Source organism: Lissotriton vulgaris, chromosome 7, assembly GCF_964263255.1.
Source record: "Lissotriton vulgaris chromosome 7, aLisVul1.2, whole genome shotgun sequence".
Taxonomy (NCBI): domain Eukaryota; kingdom Metazoa; phylum Chordata; class Amphibia; order Caudata; family Salamandridae; genus Lissotriton; species Lissotriton vulgaris.
This window is the reverse complement of record NC_141695.1, coordinates 608,038,190-608,061,223: the sequence shown is the minus strand read 5'-3', so window position 1 is coordinate 608,061,223 and position 23,034 is coordinate 608,038,190. Positions and strand designations below refer to the sequence as shown.

Here is a 23,034-nt window from a genome sequence, read left to right as displayed (position 1 = left end):
CTTGTGATGATCTTGGTAACTAAGATCCTGCCATGGCTAATAGGGCTGCGGTCTCTGCTGCATTATTGGAGTCATCCATATCGCTGCGTGTGCTTCTGATTTCTTCCAGGGGTGCAGTGCCGGCTCCTGCGCACTAGTGAGAATCTGTGAAGTAGCAAGGGGGAGATGCGCTGCCATATGGGGCTAAGAAACATGTCCACAGCGTCCCCACTGTCTCAACAGACCCTGTTATATCTGTCTAACTTCTATCCTTCTGTCTATCCTCTCTCTATCCATCTATCTATCCTTCCATCTATATTCCATCTATCTTCAATCCTTCTCCCCCCCCCCCGTGGGTCAAAATAACATTTTGATCAGTCTGTCCAATAAAAGAGTACGACGTAGTTACCAAAACGTCATGGTTTGAGAATTGAGAAGTTGCCTCCTTGCAATAATTAATTGTTAATAGAGAATGGAAACGAAGGGATCGTCAGGTTGTGTGCAACATAGCTTGTTTCATACCCAATTCATTTTTTTATCTCGTAGTAGCAAAGCAATTCTGTTGAAATAAACAAATTGAACACCTACCACTTTGTAGTGAGACCACATATGGCACTCCAGTGGGATGACTGCAATGTTGGTTCAGGTCAGTGTTGAACGTGGTGCATTGGTATTGTCGAATAAAAGCATACTGGCTGGGTACATCGCTTTACACTGCGCCTTCTTCAAACGTTTTATTCTTTTTAATGTTTCCCGAGAGCAGTTCTGCACTTCCAAAGTCGCGCCACCACATCCCCTTCCAGAGAAGTGCTCTGACTCGTACCCTGCGCCGTCGCTAGACATTTCTTTGCTCTTGTCTAATGCACAGCTGTCTAGACTGTTGGGGGACAGAGGGTGCGGGGGGGGTTGAATATTTTTTAAAAGACTCCGCTATCTGAGGTACCCGAAACAATAGTTCACAAATAACTCTGTCATGGTCACTAATGCGGCAAACATTACCGGGTGCTTAGGCAGGGTCGCGCTGCCAGCAAGACGACCCTGGTAGTATCGCCTGTCTTTGGCTGTTCAGTGAAGTGGACGTGTCCCTGCTCTCTACAAATCACTTCGTATGGGAGTCCGAAAGTAAACTGCCACATTTTACCCAGCTGGGACCCGGGTGTGCACCTCTGTGCTTTGTGCACTCTCCCAGAGTTTGGTGGTTCAGGCCATCAATGCCCGCTTTATGCAAGTGGTGTCCGTTGGTCCCTCCCTCCCCTCCCTTGTTCCCTTCTAGTTTATAACTAGTAAAATCGCTGGGCCTCTGTGAGCATGCAGAGTGGAAGGCACACCTGGGTTGTGTTTAAATGGCCCTCTGTGGGCCCCGCCAGCAGCTGAGCAGACTTATAAAAACCCGGAACCGAAGAGGGAATAAACAAAGGCTGCAGGAGGTTCCGAAAGGGCGTTAATAACATTGGGATTGGCTAGTGCACGCTTCGACATTTTTATCACCACAGTGTAAGATCCAGAGACTCCTGGCTGTGAGCTGAGCTATGGCGTCACGTCCCCACCACCCCAGCAGAAGCTCTGTTCATGGCAATAGTCCACCTTTACCTGTCCCTCAAGAGGAAACCCAGCCACTTCTTTGAGGTAAAATCTTTCATTGGAAATCTCTGCGCTGCTCTGTATTTTGCTTCTCCCTCTGCTGGGTTGGGTGCAGTGCAAAGAAAGCAAGTATTGCTCCCTTGTTGGGTTTCTCCAGGCCCGAAGTAGGCAGCAGCAGCAACAGATGCAACAAGCATTGGCATAGCCAATAGGCCTCGTCTTAGGAACCTTGTAAGTGCTTAGCCAAGCAAAATTGATGTTGTTGCACCAAGGAAATTGTGCTGCATAACTAAATACTTATAAGGCCCCAAAGACGAGACCTATTGGCTATGCCAGTGCTTATTTCTATATGTTCACAGCTTTAGGTAGGCACAAATGAACAGCCATATATAATTCACAGTGGGGGCTTTATCTGCCCTGCTTCTAAAAATATCATTCCCCAGAGTACATACCACTGATACATACCACTGACAGACGAATGGCCAAATATCTTTTTGGATGTCTTGAAAAAGTCCAGAACATTAATGACACATGTTTTGTATGCCCTGACACTGAAAAGGTTTTGTTTGGATTGCTATGGGAGGGATTCATTTCAGTGCTTAGCGGAGAAGAGGTAATGGCTCTATATTTGTCTAAATCTGGCTTCGCTTACTTTCCTTGGAACACATTTAGTGACTTTACCACTTAAACAAAGAATCCTAGAAGGGACTTCAGAGAAAAGAGCTATGTTTGAGAAGACACGTCCTGAATTATCACCTCAAAGGTAGGTCAGAAACCTGCAGATGTCAAGCTTGTCCTAGTTGTTGCCCCTCCCATCACTAGGGCTGCACCGTCAGTCTTCAGATTTAGGGGTTAACAAAGTCCATCTGAGCCTCGTCAGTGGACCACATTACAATTGCGTGGGGGCAGGCTGCCCAGGCTATAGACAGAAGACGCTAGACATCATTTCAAAAGGACCCCCTCCTTATTCTCAGCCAGCGGTGTGGGCAATATGAGCAAGAATTAGCAAGGAGACCTGTAAGACATACATGCAAGGAGCAGGTAGATCATGAGTCTGAATGTGCCTGACACCTGCTGTCTAACCTCACCTATTTTCTGTGCTACTGCTTGCTGTTGCTTAAATATCCTTTTGCCATTTATATCACATCAGCCACTGATGGCCCAACTCTCACAATCATTGTTTCCTTTCAATGCAGGTCTTTTACCCACGAGAGAAATTCACCCAACCATACTGCCTGAATCTACTGTGCGAACAAGTAAGTTAGTCTCATCTAGATCTTACATCTGTTTCACTCATCTCCATGATGATTCTAGACTTCCAACAGTCTTTAAGTGGGTTCCTCCTCCTACATCTTTTCCCTGATCAAACGCTCCAGTGCGCTCCGTCATCGGATATTCTCAGCTGACATTTATCTAGCTTCCCAAATCATAACCCCTTTCTGTACCCAGGCAGTCCAAGTCTGCTGGGAACTTGACTACTCCTAGGAAGATTGTAACAGTTGGTCCTAGCTTGCAGATCAAAAAATGTTGAGAGAGGTTTTTTCATCATGCGCAGAAAACAGAGAAATTGAGAGATTACTGTCCCAAAATTCGACACGTGTGAGCTGCATCAAGGATGCATCCAAAAGTAGATCAATAACCCTTTTGTTTTTCCATTTAAGGAGACTTGTGGAATGAGAACATTGCCAGCCAATAAGAGATAGCCTAGTGGGAGTAGCTAATGTTTGTTGTATCTTTGCAGAGGTCTTTTATCCTCTCTCCATCTCTCTCTTCTGTTCTTTCTGTTATCATGTGCTGGTAATCTCAGCTGAGAGACTCACAAAGAGTGGGAATGAAGTCTGAACTTCCCTCTCACTCTGCTAATAAGGTCTGTGACACACTTGTGGGCTTCGAAACACATTTACACTGCCTTTCAAGGACTTCAAGCTCCAATCCTTTCAATCCAATGCCTTCCTCCACTATCAACTCACACAATAAGTCCACCAAAATTTCACAATGATAGGGAATGATCACTAAGTATGTAAAACCCATGGCTGTCCTCTCCAGTGCAGTATGCAACCACACTTACCTTCTTATGTCTTTCCTCTAGATCATGCGGGATACCTATTCAGAGTCGTGCTTCCGAATCTCAAAAGAGGAGAGACGCAAAATGAAAGACTTGTTGGGTAAGTGCTGCCTTTAGATTATTAGAGACCATATGCTTTATAGGGAAATGGAAATTAGAATATTTCACAATAGAATGATGGTTGGGAAATGCACGTGAGCTGGGATTTTGACTGGGAGTGGGACTAGAGCAAAATCAATCACTCCTAACATGTTTAGACTCTGCCCAAATGCCCTGGACTTTCAAAGGTCCTGGCCTATAGAGAAATCCTCTTGCTTTCTTACCAGTCTTTTTAGTCTCTTTTTGTAAATTACTAATTAAGTGTGTTCACCATCTGACTGCCGGGGTTACATTTTGAAAATCTCTCATGGCACAACTGTTCATTTATAGAAGTTTTTTGTTGCTTTTGTTTCATTGGGGGAGATCCTGCATAGTTCACATCTATAATGGTTATGGCAATACACTTCTTCACATCCTGGTGGGTTTGTTTTTCAAAACTGAGACTCTATTAACTTCGGGGGCTTCTTTGCTCTGTTTATGTGTTCAAGATGGCTTTTTGTATTCTTGGTGGCCCTTTCTTGTGGTTGGTTCATGGTGTAAACTCTTTCATTGTGGCTTCATTTGGCTTGCATTATATTTTTCAGTGTTCTTTTTAGAATTATTTCCACGTGAATAAATATGCAAACATAGTAATATATTTCATCTAATCAAATAGAGCAAAGGCAGCCTGTGGAATGTGCACAAAAAGCAACCTAGTTCAGGACACAACACTTCTTCTAGGTAGGAACATCATATATTTCTATGTGTGCAGAAAACACCCCACCCACTCCAAGACATTCAGGCTGTGTAGTGCACTACAGTTGGTCAATTATTTAAAATTCTTACTCTTAGTCCCTACTGCTTCCTTTAGCAAAAATGGCATGCTTGAAGAAAAAATACTGACCCCTCAAAATACTTTTCAAAACAGAACATATTCTACTAGCACCTGCCAATCACATTGTTTCATCTGCTCCTATGTAGGATTAATGTGACGTCATAGTCTTGGCAAATATCTTAATTCTAAGTTAAATAGCAAAGTATTTAGGCAACTGGCGAACCTAGTGCTTCTTGTAATTCACTGACTGCATATAATGCTAGTAACAATGAAAAAGAACTAGGCCTGGGCAGTAAACTCCGCTCGCTTGCAGTTTGCAGAGTTTTTCCCACTCTACGCACTGTGTAGAGCGCAGAGTTCTGAAAAACTGTGCAGATTGGTGTGAAGCGGGGCTCTTCCTCTCTCGTACGGCTCGCCACTGTTAAGTTGGCGAGCACAAGCAAGGAAAATCCAACGCTATACCACCTCCTGGCGAGATTCCTCAACGCGGGCGGCTGCAGCAGGTCGCTACCACTCGTGTTGAGAAACCTGCTGCTCATGTTGAGGAATCTGCCACTCAAGTAGAACATCTACTCGAGCTGCAGAAAGAAGCTGCGCCCTCTTGTACTGCGCTTGGTGCTGATTGCGCTGATTTTACAGCATGGGACAAAGGCCGGTGCTAAAAGTCGGTGCAAGCAGAGTGACTTACCTCATTACGCCGCTTGAGAAACTGACGGTTTCAGCCATGTTCGGAAGAATACAATGGAATAATTTCAACCAGTCGTAAACCTCCAATGTCGGTATTTGACCAAATCTGTGCGTGGATACTCAAACATAAACTTTCTGCCTTCACCCCATTCATTATTAGAGTCATAAATATAGCAGTCAAAGAGGATGTGTCTAGCTCTCTGGCTAGTACCATACATAGGCCTCCTTTATAAAAGACTTTTTTTCATCTGAATTCACCTCCCAACCATCATTTAGTTTTACCAGTGGCATATCAAGAAATGGAAAAAGTGATCTCTGAGTTTCAAGACGCTCTGGACAAATGTAAGCTCTTTGTTCTGAAATATTAAGAATTTGGCTTGCATCATTACATTCAGTAAACCATATTGTTTGTTAGCTCTGCTTTTGTTCATCTGGCGTCCTAAGCATGGTACATGGCAAAATATTCTGCAGCTTTGCTCATGTACCAGCTCCAGTTAAACACTTGCATCTGATAGAAACATCAGGCACCACTGGCGAAAAGAGGCTGGGTGTGGATGGATGAATGGATGTATGAATTCAAGCTTGAAGAACCGGGTTTTTAGAACCCAGCGGCGCCGGGGACACGCCCAAAGTCTTCGGGTTCTCCTGTCTTGGCAAACAGAGACACAGAATACTTCTAGGTGGCGTCAGAGATCAAATTTATTAGCTGCAGCTAGTAGCAGTAATCCCAGCAACACAACACGGTGTACAACTCAAGAAACTGCTTAATTTTGTAGAGCAAGACATCAGTATTTATACACAATATTCACATTACAAATGGACACCCACTGCAGCAAATTCTGACCAATAGAAACACATTTCTATACATTATCACATTCCAAAAAGGCTCACTTTACATTGTACCAACCCCACAAGTTAATTATTAGGATGTCCCAAATTCAATTTCCACAAGCCGGGCAAACCCATAATTGAAAGCACAATGCATGTAACAAAGGAACATAAAAAGGAAACAATGATAGATAACGAGCAAGATAAGGCATGTGTAGAAAAGCTAAAAACTAACGATGTCCTGAACTTTGACTTGCAATCTCAGATAGCAATCAACCAAGGAAATTGGCCTCGCAAAGGGTCAGTTTCAGATAAAGAGGTCAGTTCCTTACAATTCACCTTAGAGTCAAGAAAAGGCTTAGTTAATAAGTGCATGAACAACGAAGCCCAAGCAACTTCGTTCGTCTAGTTACCTCCATGGGCCTACGTGATGGCAACACCAAAATGGAGGCACAAACAAAATGGAACCCATATTCGAGACAAAGTCTCTGAATACGTAATGAACTCGCTAGTTAACATGACGAATTCACTCCATATTAGCCGTACTTGCTAAATACGGTACAACATCACCAAAATCGTGACGTAACCATAATATAACAGGACAAGGCAGATTTTGCAGAACCTCAGACCCTCCTTTTGCCATTACGTAGGCAATAACCTAAACTCACGTCAGTCTGAATCCAGGTCTATGTCTATTCTCATCAGGTCATCAAGGTGTTGCTGTAACATCATCTTATTAGCCTTCACTTCTCTCGGGACGGGTCTTCTCACACAGATTGTTGCACAAAGACTACAAATGGCGGGACCACACTGGAGGCATAGGCAACACGAGAAAAGGATAGCTAACGCCATACCAAGGAACATCAGAATCTTCCATCCCCATTTGGACAGCAATTCCCATAACCATCCCATCAACGACCAATTACCTTCATCTACATGTATAGATTCAGCAGACTTACGCAACTTCTGGATGGCTTGGTACACTGTCGGGCATTATCTGGTATGAAAACGCAGCAACTAGATCCGATCAATTTGCATACCCCACCTCTATCAGCAAGTATAATATCTAGAACAAAGCGGTTCTGTAATGTCATAAGGCGATCCACTTGAAGCTCAGTTGTAATATTGCTAAGGGCACCTGCAGTCTCATATATAGTGGCCTCAACCACTCTCGTAAGCTGACGAATATTCCTACTATTAGCGATAGGACCCCAAAAGGGCAGGAAACCCTTAAAGAAGTCTCCAGCTTCTTGTGCGACAGTATCTTTTGCATCGATAACACCTCTACCAAATCTTGTCTTATGGTAGTCAAAAGCAGCTGTGTATGTAGGGGGAAGCAAAAACGCTACATAACATGTACCTGAAAAATCAGACGGCAACCATGTATATGCTCTGTCATAACAGACAAAATACGTGCCTTTGGCTGGCACAAACGGAGGAGATTTCTGGGACGTATAAACGTATGTGTGAACACACACACTCTTACTAAGCTGAGCTCTCGGATTCTGACCATTACCTTGCAAACAAAGATGACCACGGTGGGGTACAACCCAAATCGGAGGAGACCTTCGCTGTCTTTCTTTCTCCGTCAAACTAACACTATATATCGTTTTATTCCAACCGACATATGCCCGTACCTCATCTTTGGGGATAGCGTTATACGCATCGATATCTCTAATCATATCAACTATTCCCTGTATCAAGGCATTATTTTTTTTTTTTTTTTTAAATTTTTGAAAACCTTTATTGGTGCATCCACAAAAGTACAAATACAGGCCCACAACCCTGAGGCTGGCCACGAAGACTGGTTGAGCACAAGTGCAAGCAATACGAAGACGCAATAGTTGACAATCTCGATAAGCAATTAGTCATCAGTTACACTGGAGAATATTGGATATCACGCCTAAGGAACAATGGAGGTTAATTTTAATTTTAAATCTAGAAAACAATGTAGGATAGGTACAAAGGAGATCCGAGTCCGTACATTAAGTCCACATGAGTAGGCAACAGGAATACTAGCATCAATTACATGGAACACCCCTTCAGAGTGGCAATACAATAGAATAACAAAGCAGGCAACAGGAACAACGCTCGTGCCACTCCCAGCGCCGCCCACTCCCAACTATCCCCTATCACAGACCCAGAAAGAAAACAGTGTGAGAAAGCGCAGAAAAATAAGAAAAAGGCCCATAGAAATTAAAAGAAATTAAAATATACCCCCCCACCCTACACCAAGCGGAGGCTACGGCCTACCCCCCCCGACAATGTGTCTGTCGCCCCATAAAGAACCCGAAATGCAGTTCAAGAAAGAAAAGAGAAGAAAGGAGAAAAAAGGAAAAAGAATAAAAATCACTTTGAAATATAGAGAGTGAGACTAGACCGTTCTAATCTGCGACTCTCAAAAGCTACAAATGAAGCGGGAGGAGGAGCCATTTCAAACATTCCCAGCCCCCCAGTCAAATCCACAATCCCCACGCAATATGCAATTATTAAGAAGTAAACAGTAACACGAAAGCAGGCAGGGATGGACATTATAACGTGTGCGACTGAAACCAATGCGTGCCACCTCTAATCCCGGTCCAATCAGCTAAACAACCGGCAGCACAAGAAGAAACCTAGCCCTGACCCGACCTCGGACAGATCTCAAAATGGAGCCCATGAAGAAGGCCCGCCCCCATCAAAACAAAGAACCAACATGGCCGCATTGCAAAGGAGAGTGAAACATTCACACATAGCATCAATAGAACGTCACCAATATGTCCAACGTCCGTATCAATGAAGTTCCGCAGTCCATCGGGGAAATGTGGAGTATCCGGAGCGCTGGATAAAGGCAACAATAAGAAATCCGCCGGGGGGGCCAGCTGTTGCGAGTCCCGGGCATGAGGCTGCAACACTGTTGCAGGCGGCAGAGTTAGAAGTCCCGGAGCCAAGGGAAACAAAGTCTCACAGGTCAAAGCACTGGTCGGCCGGTGGCAGGCGTCCGTAAAGGCTAAAGTGGCCGTGTCTCCCCCGCCAGGAAAGCAAGGCACAGCTTCCCCCGTAGGTGCAGATGAGGAGAGACCCAGAAGTGGCCGGCCCTCCGCAGCACGATCCCTCCGTAGGTCAGCCGCCATTGTGTCGAAGCGCTCACCCAGCGCTCGAAAACCCACACACATTTCAGTCCTCAATTCAGTGAGAACGGCCAGGATAGATCCGTAGGAGAGCGGCGGCAGGAGACTCTCGCAGTCATGTTCCCGGAGAGGAACGAGCAAATTGGACCCCAGTGCTCGGCGGGCTACATATCCAGTAGACTGGGACGGGTGTCCGCCCCCAGTTTCTGAGGCAATGGCGCTCATCCTGGCGATCGAGGCACGGGGGAAGTTGATAGTTGAAAACAGTGCAACTGTCCACAGCACAGGGCGGCAAGCCCGGAGAAGCGATGGAAGTTGCGCGGCCAAAACTAAGGGCTGCAGCACCGCAGGCCGCCTCACCGAGCCGCGGGTGTAGGCATTCAGCACAGTCACAATATGGCCGTGTGTCCGGTCTTCTTGCCACCCGTCTCAAACAAAGACGCGTAGCTTGCAGGGCTCCTCGAGGGGTGATGAAGCACAGGGCGCCGATCACGGCTTACCACAGCAGGCGATACTACCAAGAGCTCAGCTCGAGGGGAAGCAGCCACCCCCTCATCGGCAACGGATCGCGGGCAGGACGGCCGCTCCGCAGTCTACCAGGCTCGGGGACGGTCGGCGGCGTCGTCTCGGGGCCAGGGCTCAAAGTCTCCGGTCAAATATCTTCGGCTGCCGGGCGAGCTGAGAGGCGCGGGAACGACGAAACAAGCCTGCACAACATAGCGCACATTCCGCCGCCAACTAGGACAGGATAGGGATCAGGATTCCGGGACGGAGGATAGGTAGCCGCGGGAGCCGGGAGCCTACACGTCCTCACCCGTCGCCATCTTGGCTCCTCCTCCTATCAAGGCATTATTACTCGCATTGTCTTTGACAGAATGTACAGAAGAGGCTTCATTCGCATAGATAAACATTGATTGGAGTGTCCAAACTGACCCATTAGGTGAAAAAGGCAAAACCAAATATGGCATTCCCTTATGTGTAGTATGTGGCATAAGACCACACACCCAACAATTCGTGGTATTAATGACTAACTGATGCTGATGTAACATTTGTATAAACGAATTGTTCACAAATTCTGATCTTCGTGTCTGTTCATGTTCAGGTAACGTATGAAACTCATGTGGAGAAACAGTAGAAAAAGAAAAAGTAGGCTGGGAGGTAGATGTAAGCGGCAATTGTGTGATATAGAAAATCCAACCCACACAAGCTAACGTAATATTCACAAGCATAAGAAAACACATTATTAAAAAACATTTGCTACGAATCAATATACATATTCGGACTTTAGAATCCACTTTCCTAACACACTTATCAGACTCAAAAAACTCCATCCTCTAACGTGCTGCTCACGGCTATTACCTTCTTTACTTAAGTGTGCGCCAAGATCGCACTAACGACCCTGAACCACAGACCTTGTGTCAATGCGTGGCTCACCCCTTAAGGCTGTACCGCGACCCTGCAGCTGAGTCTGGATGGTGACTCGAAAAAGGAAAAAGGAAAAAAGTCTCTTGATCTGACAAGGTGTAATTCACTATATAAAAAAATGCGGTTTTATTTGTCCATAGCAACAGGCTTTCTTGGCCTCAAATCGTAACGTTCTTTATCAGGTAAGTTGGATCCTTAAATAAAAGTTCCGGATTGGTGGTGTCAATCTTTAGATGAGGAGGCACAGCAGCTTGCAGAACATCATCATCCTCGCGTTCTGACCGTGTCCATGTCAAATGAGCATCACTAAAAGGCACGAATGTGGGAACTCTCTCGCAATCTGTATCAGCTATACCATCCCTCACCCACTGATCATACGGTAAAGGCAAAGGAACTTTTTTACAGTGGGTGGCATGCACCCAGTTCTTTTTGCCGACTACTCTAACAGCGGTTCTAGTAACCAAAAGGACTAAGTAAGGACCAGTCCATCAGGGTTCCAAATTCTTGGTACGCTGGAAGTTCTTGACCAAAACGTAGTGTCCAGGTACGATTGAATGTCCTGGATCTGTAGTAGCTGTCGGCAAACTGTCATAGACCTGTTGGTGGAGAACACGTAATTTAGCAGTCAAGTCATGTAAGTAATCCACCAACATAGGGTACTCAATACTGCTGTATTCTTTAGGACGAGGCACACCCCAAACATTGGCCGGGCGACCAAACACAATTTCATATGGGCTAAGTCCCATACGAGAATGTACTGTCATCCTTGTTGACAAAAGAGCCAACGGCAAGGCATTCGGCCATGTAAGACCAGTGCTCGCTTGTACCTTAGCTAATTTCAGCTTCAAGGTACCATTGTAACATTCAACAAGTCCAGCAGACTGGGGGTGATTTGCTGCATGGAACTTCTGATTTATTCCCAAACCAGAACACACTTTCTTCATGATTTGACCCACAAATTCACTCCCATTGTCCGACCATACAATTCTCGGCAAACCATACCTAGGGAAGTACTCTTTGAGCAAAACCTTGTCTGTAGACAAGGCAGTATTATCCTTTAGGGGGTAAGCCTCTATCCATCTGGAAAAGGCACAAACAACCACAAGGACATACTTCAAGTTATTGCATCTCTCCATGTGAATGTAGTCTAACTGTATCACTTCAAACGGATACGTTGGAGGAGCAAAATGACCAGCTGGAGTTGGAGTTCCCTTGCCAGGATTATACTTCAGACAAATCATACAATGTTTCACCACGTTCTCTGCACATTTCGTAATTCCAGCATTCTGCCAAACTGGAGCCAACAACTTGCATATTCCCTTCGAACTGATGTGAGCCATTCCATGAGCCATAGTAACCACTGGGAGCACATACGCGTCTGGCAACAACCATTGTTAGGTTGTTGCGAAGTAAGGAACCCACGCTCTCTCCACAAACGCCCAAAACTATGGGCAACACCAAATGCATACTGGCTATCGGTGTAAACATTCACTCGCTTTCCTTCTGACAACACGCACGCTCTAGTCAGTGCAATCAACTCTGCTGCTTGCGCAGAATTCTGTGGTATGCGTGCTGTCTCAACAACTGTATGTAAGGTTGTGATAGCATACGCTGCAGTCGTCTCACCATTCGGAAGCTTAAAACACGAACCATCTACCCACAGCGTACCATCAACATCCGTAAGGGGAGTATCCCTTAGGTCAAATCTAGCTTTCGTTTCTTCCTCTGTACGAAGAAAACAATCATGCTGTTCCTGAAGATCCGTCTCTGTAAAGATAGGTAATAATGTAGCTGGATTCAACACATTACATCTTTTAATGTGCACATGACTAGCCAACAATGTCAACTCGTAACCTGACAGACGTGCACTAGTAGGGTGCTGTGTCTTAATCCTGTTTAATAAGGTATCCACTGCATGTGGGACCATCACAATCAGCGTATTATCCAATACCAAACCAGCAGACTGTCGGATAGAAACAGCAGCAGCCGCTGTAGCTCTCAGACAACTTGGCAACGCTCTAGCCACCGGATCTAACGTCAATGAAAAATACGCACATGGAAGAATATCCACTTGTTTTTTTCTATTATGGTTACTCTGCTTTTAAATGCATAAAATAAAGTGCCTTGCCTGCAATGTAGCGGGGCTAAACAGTAAAAATAAACGACGTCTGGTCACAGAAGAGCTGAGATTATATAACCCCCATCTCATACTGCTGTCTGAAACCCATATTGCTGGCAAGGATAGAAAATTACTTTGTCAATTCGGATACGATATTGTTAGCTGCTCAATCTTTGGGGCTTCAATTAGAGGGGTAGCAATCCTTAAAGATAAACTATTTAAAGCTGAAATCTTGCAAACCAGCCATGATAAAGACGGTAGATGGGCTATTGCCCACTTAAGCATTGAAAATCACAATTATGTTGTCTGTGTGGTGTATGGCTCAAATTTGGATGAACCCAAGGTTTTTGACAATCTGAATGTAAAACTATTAGATTGGGATGGAGAGCTCATTATAATGGGGGACTTCAATTGCATCATGGATTATCAATTAGATACCACTAAACCTAGGAGCTATCAACGGATGCGGAAAACCAGAGCCTCAATCATAGAATTTAGCCGCATTCATAACATTAAAGATGCGTGGAGATATTTATATTCAAACTCTCCTGGCAACACTTACTATTCGGCTCCTCATAAGCTAGGCTCTCGGCTAGACATGGCTTTTGCCAGTCCTAACCTTCTCAACAACAGTACAATGGAGGTAGGTCCCCGAATAACATCTGATCACAACCCTATTATACTAACATTTGATACACCACACACACACACCCTCCTTAGACCATTTTCTTTTCCCAGACATTTAACACAAAAATATCCCTGCTCTCCTCAGCAATAGGAATACTGAAGAAAGCATTCTTCAAATCGATGACAGAAAACCAAGCTGCCGAAGCAGGAATCAAAGTCAACAAAGCAGTGATATCAGGTACCACAGGAAACTGGGGCACCACAATCTTGTTGACCTCTCGAAGGTCAATCACAAACCGGTACACAGGTGGATGAGAAGCATCAGTACGTTTAAGGACAGGCAAAACAGGAGTTACACACATTACCTCTCGTTTCCTCAACTACACCCTTCTCAACCAGATCATCGACAATCGCTAAAAGAGCTCTCTCACCATCGCTCAAAATCTTGTATTGTGGAATACGAGGCAACCTAGCATTCGACTTAAGCGTAACAACATACGGAGGAATCTGCAAAAGACCAACATCATTTGGACCTGTGGCCCAAAGTGTATCAGGAAGCGAACGCAATTCCAGTGGCAAACAATCCTTCGACAAATACATTGGAGAAATCACTTTCTTACCAAGGGTAAGTTGTAATCCTGAAGGAGAACAATGCAAGGTCGCATACAATCTTTTCAGCAAGTCCAAACCCGACAGATTCTCACCACAACCAGTCGTTAGAATAAGTGGAGCTTCCAATTCACAAGGGCCAATGGAAAGGGACAAAGGACTAGAAACCGGATTACGAACTGGGGGCCTGAAATTCCTACTGAAACATTGGTCAAGCCAGACAAAGGTGCGCCAGGAAGTTTAGAGTGCATAATAGAACTCTTCATCGCACCAGTATCCAAAAGAAAAGGTTCTACCACACCTGATGTACTCACTTCAACATAAGGTCCACTCTGGTCTACTGGAACTGACACTACTCCCTCACTTTGTCCTTGGCTGTCCTATCGATCATTATAACCAGAACTCTCACCTTCGACATAGTAATCCTCAAACATAATACTGGGCAGACTGACCACTCGGAACATTCTGTCTGTCAAAATAATTTGCAGAATTCTGTAGGGAAGAGGAACGTTCATTCTGGGAGATCACACCACGCCCCCTACCCCTAGGAGCTTGCTGAAAACTACCACAACTTCTCTGACTAGGTACACCATTTGCACGCTGTAACAAAGCCGGGCAACTATTCTTGTAATGACCTTCCTCTCTGCAATAAGCACACTGATTAGGGCCAGGAAAGAATCGCGGAGCATAGGGCTCAGGCTTCTGTAACAATCTCTGAAATTGTGGAGGTTGCTGAAACTGAGGCTGATTCTGACAAGGTGGATAAGCTTGCTGCAAAAGAACTTTCGTCTTTAACTCTTTCATTTTCTTCTCTACTTTATCCTTCTCATCTTTATCCCTATTCTCGTAATATTGTGCAGTAGCCAATATCTGGGCCGACGAAGAAACAGCCCATGAACTCTCAGAGTCCTTTAATTTATTAGAAAGTTCGGGAAGCAAATTAAAGACAAATTTATCCACAAACAACCTTTGACCACCTTCGGTGCTCATATCCTGACCACTATGATCAATAAACGTCTCTTCAAACCTAGTGAAGAAATCAGATACACTCTCGTCTTTCTTCTGCTTACATGCTGCTAACTTATCCCAATTCACTTGTAAAGCGGGCATCATCGTTTTCATCAAATTAATAATTCTACCTGGTAATTCTGAAACTAAAGGTTTAGGTTTAGCACCTCCCTCCTGTCTACCATATGCAGCAACAATATTCGCCCAGGTATCACCTAATTCAGCAGCATGATTCTCATGACGAATCTTCGCCCACAAAGGTTGAGGGACTACATTACCCATCAACATATCGATGTCAGCTAAATTCATGATACACGCTTCAACTGTCTGAGACAACTCTTTGTAATAACCAGCAGGATTTTTACGTGGGTCAGGTAAAGTCTGCTTAAGAGCCAAGACCTCTGATCTTTTCCAAGGGACATGTTCCCATACTCGCTGAAAATGAGCTGGCTCAGCTTGAATACCCAAATTTACATTAGCCTGAACTGCCTCTATCATACAGGGGGAACTTCTCTCATGGGATACTGCTTCACTTTTCTCCTAACCGAGGAATCAGGTTCGTACAATGTCTGAGGCGGTAGCCTAGACCTGAAGACAAGTATCGTCTCTACAGCATCTGTAACATCGGACTCCACTATCGTCCCTTGAGCAAAATCTGACTGAACATCAAGCACTTCCTGCGGAATCGGAGCCAACTCATTATTTTCCCATTCCTGACGAAGAAAAGTACACATCATATCAAACACATACCTTTGCTTCGGTGGTTCCCACTGAAAGAAAACATCCATAATCGCTTGCAAATTATACCTCGAAGCATTTAAAACCCATCTTCGAGCCAAAAGATCCAACACTGTCCGCTCTTCGGGACTAGGAAACTGACTACGACTCTGTCTACGTTCAAAAACAGGGGTCATATTCAATGACCCAAAGAGTTGAGACAAGAGATTACCAACAGTCTCAGTCATTCGTTTTCAAGCAGAAGGAGAAGAAGTAGCCATAAGAACAGGAGAAAGAGTATTTTGAGGCAAAAGAGACGTAGGAACAAGAGGAGCAAAAGTCGTAGATACAGAAGTAGAAGGCAAAGGAGTTTGAGACAAAGCTGGTAGCAAAGTCGGCGACCCTGGAGGGGGTTGCGCCGTAGAAGGGAGAACCATCTATGTAACAATGGGTGACTGAACAACAGTAGGAGGCTGAACAGCAGGAGGTGCAACAACCAGGGGTAATGGAGGCGCAGTAGCACCCTGCACATAAGGAGGTGGTAATCTCAGTAAATGAGAGATCAAACGATCTTTTTCAGGATCTTCATTCACTTTTGAAAGGGAAGGCGGCAAGGCCGGATAACATTTATCGATAGCCATGCAACGCTGTCTATCTAAGACTTCACTCGCACGCTCTTCTCCATCTTCCTTAAACTGCCTAGCTGCTTGTAGCACTGACATATTCTTATCTTTGCTATCTCTCTTTGCTTGCTTAATTTCTCGCTGTTTGGCTTCCTAACGCCAAAGGCGGAAAGAGTCAAACATTGCCGGCCGGGCTTTCTTCTTAAATAGCACAACTTCTAGGTTATCTAAAATATTTGATTCAAAACTACCATGTTGGGGTCATCGTAAGACACCATCTTTCCTAGTATAGCGGATCCATACCTCATTATAGGTGATAGGACCCACTCCGTGTTTTGAATACAGCTCATAAGTTGGAGTTCCAACCGGAGGTATCGGACACGAGTTCTCCAATCGGGAATCCTTGTTGCAACAACAACTAAACCATTTCCTAATTTTGCTAAGACCAGGCATCTTATAGCTCACTAATCTAGCTTCAAACTTCAAGGGGTTATCAACTATCAATACTCTCGCAAATATACGAGCCCCTCGGCTTCGATTACTGCAGTGGCCGAATCAAACCATACCAAGAATCAAACCAAAAAACCAAACAAAGAACCAAACAAAGAACCAAACAAAGTCGTGGGAGCAAAATATCTGTCACGTCACCAGAAGACCGTCTATCGTCTCGCTCTACAAAGCATCTATCGAGGGTCCAAGACAGGGCGACAGTCAGGGCAGCAGTCCTTCGTAGCCGTCGGAAAGCGGGAAGCCTCGCAGCAAAGACTTTTGGTCCACGTCGACATGCAGGGGTCGATGAAGTGGCGGCCTTCCTCCAGAATTTCCTCACGTGGCTCCTCACGATCCTTGGGCTTGGACCGGTACCGCTGAAGTCGCCCCACCGTTGGGCGCCAACTGAAGAACCGGGTTTTTAGAACCCAGCGGCGCCAGGGACACGCCCAAAGTCTTCGGGTTCTCCTGACTTGGCAAACAGAGACACAGAATACTTCTAGGTGGCGTCAGAGATCAAATTTATTAGCTGCAGCTAGTAGCAGTAATCCCAGCAACACAACACGGTGTACAATTCAAGAAACTGCTCAATTTTGTAGAGCAAGACATCAGTATTTATACACAATATTCACATTACAAATGGACACCCACTGCAGCAAATTCTGACCAATCGAAACACATTTCTATACATTATCACATTCCAAAAAGGCTCACTTTACATTGTACCAACCCCACAAGTTAATTATTAGGATGTCCCAAATTCAATTTCCACAAGCCGGGCAAATCCATAATTGAAAGCACAATGCATGTAACGAAGGAACATAAAAAGGAAACAATGATAGATAACGAGCAAGATAAGGCATGTGTAGAAAAGCTAAAAACTAACGATGTCCTGAACTTTGACTTGCAATCTCAGATAGCAATCAACCAAGGAAATTGGCCGCGTAAAGGGTCAGTTTCAGATAAAGAGGCCAGTTCCTTACAATGCACCTTAGAGTCAAGAAAAGGCTTAGTTAATAAGTGCATGAACAACGAAGCCCATGCAACTTCGTTCATCTAGATACCTCCATGGGCCTACGTGATGCCAACACCAAAATGGAGGCACGAACAAAATGGAACCCATATTCGAGACAAAGTCTCTGAATACGTAATGAACTCGCTAGTTAACATGACGAATTCACTCCATATTAGCCGTACTTGCTAAATACGGTACAACATCACCAAAATCGTGACGGAACCATAATATAACAGGACGAGGCAGATTTTACAGAACCTCAAGCTATCAAGTTATCTTTCACTTAAATATATAAAATCAATCTGCACTGAATTACATTGAAGAAGCATTGCAGAACTTCCACTATAAGTGACTGTTGCTTCTGCATCCTAAATATATAAATGACTTCATAAACAAGTTTGTTAAATATATTCAGTGTCAGATTTCCATATATACATGTTAATGGGAATTGTTTACTTAGACATAAGAGTGTAGACCACAAGAGCTGAGACTAGTGAGTCTCAGTGGTCTGTGGTGCACAGTAGTGATGAGAAAGGATCAAATATAATTGGCCAATGTAGGAGTGATTAAAAAGATTCAAGGACAGCAAAGACAGAACAGTATGGCTAAAACCAGAAAGCAAAGGCTAGAAGTATCGGAGACTGTTCGAGAATGTGTGGACAAGGAGGCCATGTTGGTCCTCCTCGACCTGTCCGCCGCTTTCGATACGGTGTCCCACAAAATTCTTCTAGACCGACTGGAGCAGATTGGACTGAGCGGCACTGCCCTGTCGTGGATCAGTTCTTTTCTCCAAGGACGATCACAGAGGGTTCTTCTCAGACCGTTTAAATCGGGATGCAAACCTCTTGTTTGTGGAGTCCCGCAAGGCTCAGCGCTGAGTCCTTTGTTCTTCAATGTCTACCTGGCCCCTCTGGCCAAGGTAGTGGAGGCATGCGGAGTCAGAGTGATCTCTTATGCTGATGATACACAGCTGATATTCTCCTTTAGAGATCACTCTGACTCCAGCCTCTCTAGCTTTCGCCACTGTCTGGGCGAAATCTGTTCGTGGATGGCCTCGAACCACTTGCGTCTTAACACCGACAAGACGGAGGTTCTGTTTTTTAATCAAAAAATGACCATACCACCCTCATTATGGTGGCCAACGGTACTCAACCCCCCCCCTATCCCGGTGCACACCGCCCGCAATCTGGGGTTCATGTTCGATGATACGCTCTCCTGCAGCCCTCAAATTAACAAGGTTACTGCTGCCTGCTTTGGTAAATTAAAGATGATGAGAAAGATCTTCCCATTTTTGCCGATGGATGCACGCAGAACAGTCACTCAGGCCTTAATTACCTCCCACTTGGATTATGCCAACAGTCTATACGCGGGGGCCCCTCTATATCAAATTGAACGTCTGCAAGTAGTTCAAAATGCTGCAGCAAGACTGATTGGCAATATCCCGTTCCGTCACCCGATCTCAGCGTTTCGCAAAGAGCTCCACTGGCTTCCTATAGCCAACCGCATTAAGTTTAAAACGCTCACTCTTACTTTCTGAGCTCTGAACGGAACCGGCCCAGATTATTTAAGAAAGAGATTGAGACTATCTCACTCAGTCAGAGACTTACGCTCCAATAACCTTCGTCTCATGCTTGTGCCACGATTCCGCCGCACAAGAATGGGTGGCAGAGCCTTGCTGTCCTTGCGGCCAAACATTGGAACAGCTTACCTGTTGACCTCAGATTTGCCCCATCCGAAGCACTGTTCCGTAGACGTCTGAAAACGTGGCTATTTTCATCTATTTAGATTGTTCCTCCTCTTCCTGCTGACAGCCTTAGCGCCGGGACACCCCCGTTGGGGGTAGCCGTGCGCTTTACAAAATTCATAAATAAAATAAATAAATAAATAAAGGCAGGTCAAGACAGATAGTACAGTCTGGCACCCACTATGTCAAAAACAGCTGTAATATCAAGAAAAAAGAGAAATCATTTGTTCTGAGGGATGCACAGAGGAGAGATAATTTGTGACAGAGAGTAGGACTGTTTCTGTGGACACTGCCAGCATCAGACATGAATGAGAATGTGCAAATAAGAGTCCAGAAAAAATAAGGTTTCTGGTGTGCAAGAAGATCAAATAGAATGGAATTAAATGACATTTGTTGCTGGGTAACAGAGAGAGATAGAGACTGTGGTGTAAGTAGATGGAGGATTGGATCATTCTTAAAGAAATGACCAGTGGTGAGAGTAAGTGTCCAAAAAAGGGAACCGCCGAGGTCTAAGACCCAATTTTTCTCTACAACCTGTTGCTATAAATTCACCGCTAAATAGTCACTTCCGACACTATCCTGTATTGCTTAATTGGCGGGTTGGCTAAAACCGGACCCTCTATTCTGGTGCTTGACATTTCTAACTGGTCAAAGGCTTTTACGTCATATACCTGATGGCATTTGATGTTCGTAGTGTTCTGTGGCACATGAGCTTCGCTTTGCCTCTTATACCACCCATGTAACCATAATCACTGTTCACCCAAAGTGCTCTGCTGCCGCTTCCAGCTGTGGGATCTGCCTTATGAAAACCAAATAACGACATACAACAAGTAAAACGTGATTGGGTACAAGGAGACGATTGATAAAAAGGATAAATGAGGAGAAAAGGGGTATGATGATGCTGAGTTGGGGTTAGCATAATTGAAGCAAATGAGGCAGCAAGTGATGAATGGCAGGATGTAGCAAAGTAGAATCAGTACAAAGTGGAGCTGTGTGTCCAAAAATTGGGAAGAGGGTCCTTACAAGATCATTGTTGATTGCAAAGTTTGAGGTTGTGAGAGAAGAATCAGGAAAGGAAAGCAGTTAGTTGTTAGTTGCAAAGGTATCGATGATTGGAGCGAGGGTAAAAATACATTTAATTGGAGCATTGAACTACAGAGGTATGTGATGAGTGGAGATATAAGATCATTGAAGGATTGTGTTTGTTTTTCTAGTGTTTTCAAACTTTCCCCTGGAAGGTAAAATGTAGAGTGGGTGATTGGGATAATACAAGGATGAGAAGTGTGAATGTTGGAAGGGAAGGTATGGATATGAATCATTTGTACTACTAATAAAAAAAGTGGAAGTAGCAGAAGGTTGAGTCAAAGTAGGAAATCTGTCTAGTGGTGGAACTTTAACTCTTGAAACTGTATAGTAGCAGCATGAGAGGCAGGTAGGCACCTGGAAAGGAGAAGAAAGTATATTTAAGTGAATGAGCAGCAGAGTTTGACATGAGGGTGTATGTAACAAAAGACATAACATAGGCAAAGTAAGTTCTTGTGTGCTGATCTAGGACTTAAATGGATGTCCTAAAGTGCTGTTTGTGTAGGGTCGTGGCATAGGACCTTGAGGCCATGTTCCTTGGAACTGCCACTCGCAAAAGAAATGCGTGTGAGCATCTTCAAACTCCTGCATCTTGAGGGTTAACTGCTGCTAATTATGGTTAAGCAGAAGTATTTATCGGCTAAGCGCGGAGGCTTCTAGGTGAAGAGGAAGCTACACTGATGCTTTGAATTTGTGGCTTGACTGCGTCAGCGCGTCAATTCGGCTGAGGCATGCATGCGCGTGCAGGGGTCATGCTTGACACACTGCTGGGCAGTCCGGGCAAGACAAGACCCAAACACAACCACCTTATTATGTTCGGAATAAAAGCAGGAAAAAGCAAATACTAATTTCCCTTAAGCTAATAGGCTGCCAATTATGCTCTGATGCCTCCTGCATGTTCCAGTAGGTTAGTCTAGTGTTTTGCTGTAAACAAAACCCCAGCTAAAATAGCTTATTGGGGTGTGAAATGTATGTTTGTGTAACATTTCTAATGGTGTAAGTACAGCTGTGGGGATGTTTCTTTGCTCTGAATCTCGGACCCCCATTTGCATTATTGACATTTTTGATGGTTTTAATGCACTGGGGATGTTTAATTGCTCAGAACCACCTAGCTCCATTTTTTTGGTTAACAGTGGCTTCATTTTATTGCCGTAGTTTCTTCAATACTCACACACTCGTGGATCCGAATATCATCGAATAACATTCTGCTGGCTTCATTTTGTTTTTACTATGGATGTATTGTTGCTTAGAATCTCGCTGTTTTCCTTGTTGGTAATATTTATGATGCATTTTTTTTACTGCTGAAGTTCTTTTATTTCTCAGAGAAACATTTAGTAAAGTTAGCACAGTGCTTCACTTTTGATTTTTAGCGCTTTCGTGGCCTAGCATTCCAATTAGAGTACATTTCTCTTCCTCAATGAAATGCTTCTGTACTCTATTTTATTGGTATTCACAAGAAAGGGTGCTATGGTTTTATCGGTGATCTTTCTGATGGCTTTATTTCATTGGTTAAAATTATTATTACTTGAAATCTCTAATCTCCATTTTCCATCTATTAATATTTTGAAAGATTTATTTAATTGTTGGCGATCATTTGTGTCTGACAGGTTTCGTAAATTGATAGTCACGCTGCTTTGATTCTCATTGTTTGAAGTCGCTTATAGCAGAGATGTTCATTGGCTAAGGTCTGTCTTGTATGACCATTGGGGTACTTCTGCACTCTGTTTTATTGGTAGTACCAGATCATGTGTGTCTGTTTTCATTGTTTGAGACTTTTAATGAGCAGCTGTAATTTCTCACTGTCTGGTTGAGGTATTTGCCATCATAAGATTACGACTACTGACTAGAGATGCATTAGGTAATCCTCTTTGGTTTGATAAATGCTGACTTTGCTCTCTCTTGGTCACAGCTGAGTTTCGTGTTGGGACAGATGCAAAATCCATCTTGGAAGAGGGAATAAAGAAAAGGATTGTGGTGGCAGCCCGCGATAACTGGGCCAACTATTTTTCACGTCTTTTCACCGTCACAGTAAGTAAAGTACTTGAGAGTCCATCACAAATCCCATATATCTGCCCTGTCATGAATGTGGGATCATCCCCTGTGAATATGCCTTGTCATCATCTAAAGAAGTCAATAAATACTTCACAGTAGGAAACATGCATAGCCGTTGTGCCTTCCCTATCACCAATCTTTGACATATGTGTGCCATGACGCCATTAGTGCACGAAAAGTCCAGATGAGCCATAGCAATTATTTGTAGGGTCTTGTATCTACTACCTGTCTAGAATTGCAACACACCCTCTTCCACGCCATAGCAACCATAACTAAATCCTCTCTATTTCCTGCCTTTTTCAAGGTAGAGAAACGGTTGTAGATGATGCCTGCCACTACTTAACCATGTTCTAGTCCTCT

At 44.2% G+C, this 23,034-nt stretch overlaps 1 protein-coding gene across 2 annotated transcripts in view; it reads left to right on the top strand.

The window, feature by feature from the left end:
* The window catches only part of MYO15B (myosin XVB), a 961,787-nt gene that overhangs the window by 537,189 nt on the left and 401,564 nt on the right, over nt 1-23,034 (top strand). For both annotated transcript variants that reach the window (XM_086930750.1, XM_086930751.1), the window contains 3 exons: nt 2,757-2,816; nt 3,650-3,725; nt 22,532-22,650. In XM_086930750.1, coding sequence (XP_086786876.1) covers nt 2,757-2,816; nt 3,650-3,725; nt 22,532-22,650 — 255 coding nt within the window. The remainder of the gene's footprint in view (nt 1-2,756; nt 2,817-3,649; nt 3,726-22,531; nt 22,651-23,034) is intronic.